This window comes from Lonchura striata, chromosome 8, assembly GCF_050655825.1.
Source record: "Lonchura striata isolate lonStrDom1 chromosome 8, ASM5065582v1, whole genome shotgun sequence".
Lineage (NCBI taxonomy): Eukaryota > Metazoa > Chordata > Aves > Passeriformes > Estrildidae > Lonchura > Lonchura striata.
Window position 1 is genome coordinate 8,739,423 of NC_140710.1, and position 7,594 is coordinate 8,747,016.

General features: G+C 53.3%; 1 protein-coding gene across 1 annotated transcript; it reads left to right on the forward strand.

The window, feature by feature from the left end:
• Positions 1-279: 279 nt before the first annotated feature.
• Positions 280-7,320, forward strand: PDZK1IP1 (PDZK1 interacting protein 1). Its single transcript, XM_031505557.3, has 4 exons — positions 280-447; positions 4,187-4,295; positions 6,175-6,273; positions 6,810-7,320. Exons 1-4 carry the CDS (start codon positions 384-386, stop codon positions 6,880-6,882), a joined length of 345 nt encoding a protein of 114 aa, XP_031361417.1. The 5' UTR covers positions 280-383; the 3' UTR covers positions 6,883-7,320.
• Positions 7,321-7,594: the final 274 nt, after the last annotated feature.

The window sequence follows — 7,594 nt, forward strand, 5'->3', positions numbered from 1 at the left end:
AGTGGGGGTCCCATGGGGTGGGAAGGAATGTCAGAGCTCGGGCATTGCTGGGCTTCCCCTCTCCTCCTCGGGAAGGGGACTTGGGGGCAACCACGCTCCCCAAGCACCACAGGTTCACTGGGGAAGAGTTTTACCCACCCGGGTCTTGTTTTTTTCCTCCTGGACCGATGCAAATATTTTGTGCCTGAGTTCCCTTCCACGCCCTACCTACGGGGACCGTCAGGTTCATGTCACCGCGCCCCAAACTGAGCCGGCGAAGAAGCACCTCCTTCCCGAGCAGGATTTGAATAACCAGGTGAGAGCATCGGCCCCGATGAGGTGTTTGATTATTGACCAGGCGCTCGCCGCTGCCGTGCCCGGCAGAGCGCAGCGCTGCTGCCAGCATGCCTGCCCGCCTGCTGCTCCTGGGGCTGCTGCTCCGGCTGCCTGCTGCCTTCTGCCAGGAAGGTAAGAGCAGCCAGCTGCCTGACATCCCGGGAAATAGAGGCAGGGAAAGGCAGGAAGGTGTGCCGAGCCCCGGCCAGGTGGGAGCTGTCGGTGGGGGACAAGGACAAACATGCGGGAGCCTCTCGGGAAAATGAGCCCAGCTCCTGCCTGAGCTTAGCTCTGCCTTCACATCAGCGCGGGTGGGTGTCCAGGGGGCTCGGGGGTTTTGCTGGAGATGGGATATAGAGATTTTCTACCTGTTTTGCTGAAGGCCGAAACTGCCACCTGAGGTTTATCTGAGCTGCTTGCACAGAGATAAAGTGCTCTGGTTTACCTCTGGCAGGACTGTGCACCGAGATGAGTAATCTGTTTCCTTAAGGCTTTTTTTTCTTTCTTTCTTTTTTCTCACTCTTATCCTTGAGCAAGTGTTGTTCTGGGTTGCTCCCTGAGCTCTCGGATCCTCCTGTTAATCTGTAATTTTGATCATTGCTGAGGAGAGGGAGCAAATATTTTCCTCAGCAAATTGACCTCCTCTTCTCTTCTCAAAGATTTAACAGAGAAACTTCCTATGCTAGGGCATTATTTTTAGGAAATTCACTAAGGGTTTCTCTAGTGCTAGAAATAATGAGGAATAATTAAAACTCATCTGGTGCTGCCAAAGTCCCAGAAAGTTCCCTCCCCCTTTCTCCTCCTGATGCCCCAGCCCTGACCGCTCTTCCTGTGTTTGTTTACCAACTTGCTGAGGATTTAACAGTCTGGAGTGTCCATTGTCAGCAGGGTTGAATGCTTTGCTTGGAAAGAGTAAAAAAATAAAAAATCCTTTAATGAGGATTCAGAGCCTGGCACAGCTTCCTTAGCAGAAAAGACAGGCCAGGCAAAGCTTTCCAAACATTCAGAGAAGATGTATTAAAAATCAGGTGTTCAAATTAGCTGTTGAGTATGAAAACAGAATTGCAACAAGTGCCCAGGCACTTCTGGAAGAGGCACTGGCACTTCCCTTGGTCTGGTTTGTAGCTGCAGATGTGTGGGGACACATCTGCCAGGGCTGCAGATTCCACACTGCTTAGTTTGGCTTCAGAAATCTTGTTTGTGGGGGAAAACCCCATCAATTACCATGGGGCAACACAGAGAGGAGGTGGCAGAGCCTGAGGGACGGGCTGACCCAGGACAGGCATCCCCGGTGAAGCATTTTCCAGGAACACAGGCCTGTTTCCACAGGTGAGACTCATCCTTTCAGCCATCCCTCCTGGCAGGGCAGCAAGGTGTGCTCGGTGGGACTGCAGCCAGGCAGTGCCCCGAGGGCTGGGACCCAAACATTACTCCTGAATAGATCCTATCAAGCTCTTCCTTCTGCCTCATCCCCATTCCTCCTTTCTTATGCCTGTGCAACTTTCCCAGCCGGTATTTCAGCCCAGTGTAGAGGCATTTGCCATTCCTTTACCATCCTTATCTCCCCCTGCAGCCAGGCCCTACATGATCTCTGGAAGCCAGAAACCATTGATTTTGGTTTGGTGTTTTCCCTTTTGGCTTTGGATGCTTCGGAATCTGCTGGAAACAGCCACAGGAGTGAGATTTCACTCACAAAACCACCCAGTACCTCCTGAGCATGCTTGCTCCAAGGAGGTTTGCTGCCACTTTTCTTCTCCGCTCCTTTCCTGGAAGATCACGAGATGCAAATTTGGCAGTTTAAGTCATTGCTGACTTCATTCCCTGGTTGCCCTTGAACTCCCTTAACCCCAGCAGGAGCCTCACGAAAGGCTGGACCTGACCACCCCCCTGCCCCCCCCCCCCAGGCTTAGGCTGGAAACCTCGGGTCTGGCAGGAAAAATAATAATACAGCTAATAAATAAATGTGGCCAACAGCCAAGGGCAGAGGGAGGGAGGATGCAGAGCGAGCCAAAATTCAGCCAGGAGGCAATAGATGTGTTTGGGGCTGCACTCACAGGGGTGGTGGGCAGCCGGGCAGGAGCATCCCTGAGCACCAGGCAGGGCAGGAGGGGACCAAGCCCTGCTCCTCCCCACTGCCAGCACCCCTGGCTGCCCCAGCACAGCCTGCTGGTACAATGGTACTTCAGTCAAACACGCTGATACAAGAGGAAAGTTCCATCTGAATTCCTCCTGCTTGAATTTCTGCCCTGGGACCTTGCAGAAACACGACAAATGTCTCTGTGGGGAGAGGGGCTGAGAGATGCTGCTCAGGGCTCTTCTCACAGCCCCTTGCCCAGGACTTGCTTTCCAGACTGGCAGTGCTGGTGAGTCAGCTGGCCAGGCTGATTTCACTTCCAAGATGAAAAAAAGAGCTCTGGTTTGGGGTTTGAGGCTTTGCTGTTTTATTTATTATTGTCTCTTGCAGTAAAGACTCCAGGAGCTGGGGATGCTGCCAAAGTATCCCAAAATCAGAGGGAGGAGAGCTGTTAGCAGCAGAGGCAGTGTGAAGCTGGATGTGGGGTAGGAGTTGGCACGTGTGGAGCATGCAGCCTACTCTTACTACTGCTAGTAAAGATTATTTTCTGTTTATAGCAGAGGCTTGTGTCCCGTGAGGCAGAGGAAGTGCTCAGTGTGAATGTCTGAGGAGGCTGCAGCATCCATCCACTGCTCGCCCTGGGGCAGCTCAGCCTTGCAGGGGTCCCTGGCTGGCTCTGGGTGTCCTGAGGCTGATGCTGGGGCAGGTGTCACCCTCTGCCTGCCCCTGCTGCCCGTGCACAGGGACAGGTTATGTGCAAGGCTCTGTGTTAGAGCAGCAGAGGAGGAAAAGCTGCCTCTGAGTAAACAGTAATTAAATCTCAAAGGGATGTGGCTGTATGGACAAGGTGTCCTTTAGTGCTGATGTGATGGCACTTAAGGATGGGTTTGACTACTCTGAATGCTCCATTGTCCAAAATCCAGTGGGAGGCAAGGAGCAGACATCCCAGCAAGGCTGGGACAAAGTTTCCTCTTCTCACTGCCTGTCCTTGCATCCTGCCCACATCCAGGAATGTGTCTCACAGCCTTCCCACCCGCGGCTAGATTCCTGCCTAGGTCTGGATAGAGAAAAAGGAACTTGTCAGTCTGTTCCATCCCTGGGGGAAATGGGGCTATCCCAGCCAGCTCCCAGACCCCCACTCTCCACCCCAATGCTGCTTGGGGCCCTGCCATCCCCACCTGTTCTTTGTGCTGAGGTTATTCCTCTGAAAGCTTCAGCCTTCAATTTCTGTCATAAATCATTTGCTGCTCTGGAAACTTGTTGGATGGTGCATTTTACCAAAATCCACAACGACAACTTTTTGCTGTGGGAGTGGCTACCAAATCTTACACTCGGCCTGTTACAGTCCTTATTTTACCAGTCAGTATTTGAAAAATATCCTAGGAATTATGTCTGTGGCATCTGGGGAAAGAGAATAAGCAGTTTGCTGAAACCCCTCTGCCTTCTTTCCTTTGACAAACACTCTCCTTCACTCCCTTCCTCCATATCCCCCAGGGTTTTTCTTCCCCATCACAGAGTCACCAGCCCCACAAGGTGCTTGTTTATGTATCTGTATGTGTACGTCAGTGTATAAGGGGCCCCAAAGCTGCCAGGCACCACACTCCACATGCAAACACCAGTGAAAACGCTGTTAATTGTATTTTATTTCATTGGAATCACAGGTAAGCCTGCCTGAATCGACAGCAACATGTCCTGCTCCGATTTGCAGGATCAAGCTCTCATCTGGACCTTGCTGTGAAGCTGGCAGATAAAGCCTGAGGATGAATTTCTAACCTGTGTCCTCTTCCCTCCCTGCAGCCCGGGGCAGCCTCCAGCCGTGGTCACAGGGTGTCATCGCAGTGGTTGTGTTTCTAGTCCTGGTGGCCATTGCCTTCGTGGTCAACAGGTTCTGGTGTAAGGACAAAGTGTAAGTGTGGCAGGTTGCTCTGAGCTGGGCTTAGCTTGGCACGTGTCACTTCCAGCAGCCTCTGTGCATGTTCCAGGATTGGGAACACCGTGCTTGCTATGCTGGGAGAGCAAAGACTCCCTGTCCTCATCTCCCCGTCCTTTTGTCCCTGTCCTGGTCTCTGATCCCTGTTACTGATTGCCAGATGTGAGCTTGCACCATACAAATTTTTTCTGCCACCAGTAAAGAAAATTCTGTGCTGGGAATGGCAAAGCCACAGCATCGCAGCTGGATCATGTGGGAACGTGTTCAGGGACCTGGCCCAGCCTGGTTTTCTGTGGCTTTTGGGGGTGCAGTTCCCATGTACCTTGTATCCATGGGATAATAAGCCTGAACCAGTGTTTTTTGCAAAGCAGACAGAGCCATGTTGTGAGAACACAGTGAGAGGAGCTGGGAGAAAGGGAGGTAGTGGCAGTGGCACTACCCTCCACCTGGAGCCCATGGCAGAGGCAAATGTGGTGTCTTTATTCATCTGAAAAAGGCTCTGTGGGATGGGTTTAACTCTCGCCTGATTCTGGCCAAGCAGACTCACAGGCTGCTGCTCCTGCTCAGCTGAGCAAGGCCAGCTGGCAAGGTTGCAGCAACTTGATCTTGAACCTGAGCCCAAAGGCCACAGGGGATGAAGACCAAAAGCACTCCACACCTGTTTCCCCATTCCTGTGCACTGGTGGGGTTGCTTTGGGCTGGAGTCTTGTTGTAGCTGTACATTCCTGCAGCCTCTCCCGGCTGAGGAGGTGGGCAGCTGGTTCACACTCTGAGCATCAGCAGGTCAGCTTTCCCCCAGAGTCATTTTAAGCTGGTCCCTTTGGGATGCACTCTGGGCCGATGCATGATATGTATATATACATTTATATGGTCTGACTTGCCACTGTAGTCTTTGTTTCCCAAAGAGGAACCTTCGTCCTCAAACTGAGGGAACCCCCAGCCCATGGAGTGGTAGGCAGGGATGGTGTTTCCCACTGCTGCCCGTGCCTGGCTGCCTTTTCCCAGCCTGGAGGCAGAGGATGCTGAGGAGGGCTTGAGGAGGGATGGTGCCTTGTTTTAATTAATCTGGCCTTCCTTCAGAAGAGCAGGAGCGAGGCTCGGCAGCCTGGAGCCCTGCCAGCTCTGCACTGTCACTGTCACAGCAGCTATCAGCTTGAGCCACTGCCTGTTTATGCCAGGTTGTTCCTTGGAGAAGCCTCTGAAACTGCCCTTGGGCAAGCTCTGGAGGAGGCAGGGACGTGCATGCAGGGTGGACCTGCACCCACCCTCTGCTGCCAAATTCCCCGGTGCTGCTCAGGCTACAGGCTCACTCCAGAGCTGAGCTTTTGGAGCCTGGCTCCAAACACTCCATCCCTGCCCAGTGGCTCCTTCTGCAAGTGATCCAGGCTCACTTCTGAGAGAGAGCAGCTCAGCTTTGCTGACATGGATGTGCACAAGGACAGCCCTCCTGTGGCAGGGCTGAGGCAACAGTGGAGCCTTGACTGCTCTCTCTGTGTCCACCAGGATCCACAGGGGACTGTTTTGCAACAGATTACACAGAAATGGACTGGAAAAACCAGTTAGTGGGAGAAAACAATCCCACGTATTGACAGTGAGTCCTGCTGACTGCCAGCACGGTGCTGGGAGTCACCGCTATGGAGACAGGGGCTGGCACTTGGCACAGCCTCTGCAAAGCTGCAGTGAGGGCGTCTCTCCTTGTCCTTGTCCTGCTGGGAAGGAGGCTGAGCAGGGTGTCTGAGGACAGAATCACACCCAGGACATTTATTGTCTCTGTGGTGTCATCACCAGTAAGAAGCTGCTCCCCTGCACGACTCCTTTGCTGCTTTGTCCAAACTCCTCCCTTTTTTCCCTGCAGGGAAAATGCTGAGAACGTGGTGAGTGTGGAGGACAAGCCAGATGCTGTCATATCCAACGGCCATGAAGGGAGATATGTATCAGCTGCAGCTGACTTCAGGTGAAGGACCTGCTCAGACTTCTTCCCCATGGCTCCCAGGCTCTGCTCTGTTCCCCTGGGGACAGCTCACACATGCGGAGCCGTGGTCTCACCCACTCAAGGTCTTACACATCCCATGCACCTGTTTTTGGGGCTTTTAACCTTTCCAGGGGCTAAGGCAGTGAGGGATTATCCCCTTCTCCCTCATCTCTCCCTATCTGTGCAGCTGAGCCCCACAACCCATCCACCACCTCACGACCTGCTACGCCACATTTTTCTTATGCTACATCACAATTTTCCAACAGAGGAAACCACCAAAAGTACCACAAGTCACCACACAGATGGTGACTGCCAAAACAGCCCTCACTAACAATTAGAGCAACTCCCACCCCACACTTGGCTCTGGTCCTTTCAAGGTGACTCCTCCTGTGGTCCCCATCTCGCCCCTCACTCAGAGCACAGCTGGCACCAGCAAGGTCAGGACGCCAGTGGTGGCTTTGGGAATGCTGGCTTTGCTGGGGCTGAGCTCAGCATTGCACTTGTCCCTCTTGGTGCAGGTCCAAAGAGAACGAGCACGCCTACGAGAACTCCGTGGAGCCCGAGGAGAAGGTGATCACCACGGCCATGTAGCAGCACCCACCCGCCACCCTCCTCCTGCCACAGAGACCCTCTGCACTGGCACCCCCTGGGAACGATGGGGCTCTGGCCTCTCCACGGCACCACCACCTCCTGATCTTCTCCCTTTCCACCCATGGGACATGCTCTTGTCCCTCTGGGGCTGGCGTCCATACGGGCATTGGTCACCAGGAGAGGTCTGGAGGTGCCACTCTCCTGACTGGTGGTCACCCTGGCGAGGTTGGTGTCCCAAGTCCCAGGAGGGTGTTGACCTGTTCAAGGCACAGAGGGAATCCTGCTGGGTGCCTGGAACATCCCCATGCTCCCAGCCGCCCTCCGGGGAGCAGCTGATGGAAAACCTGCTCTTTTCTCCCCGGTTCACCCTCCTTTTTATGGCCTACACCATTCATTTTAACGTCAGAACCTATGAAATTTTAATGTCAAACCTCCCCCTCTGTACATATCTTCCTGGTGAGCAATAAAGGGAATTGTTGCCTATGACAGAAAAGAGGGTTGTTCTGCTAATCAGCCAGAGGACTTTCTGGCATCTCACAGCTCTCCCAGCCTTAGGCAGTTGGGAGAATGAAGGACATCAGGGAATGCTCAGCATTTGGACTGCCCCAGAGCCTCAAAGACATTTACAGGGAAGTGAGAGCATCATTCCTCCATTTGCCAGGTGAGGTTACAGAGCTACAGAAACAATCCAGCACTTCTCAGTGCTGCTTAA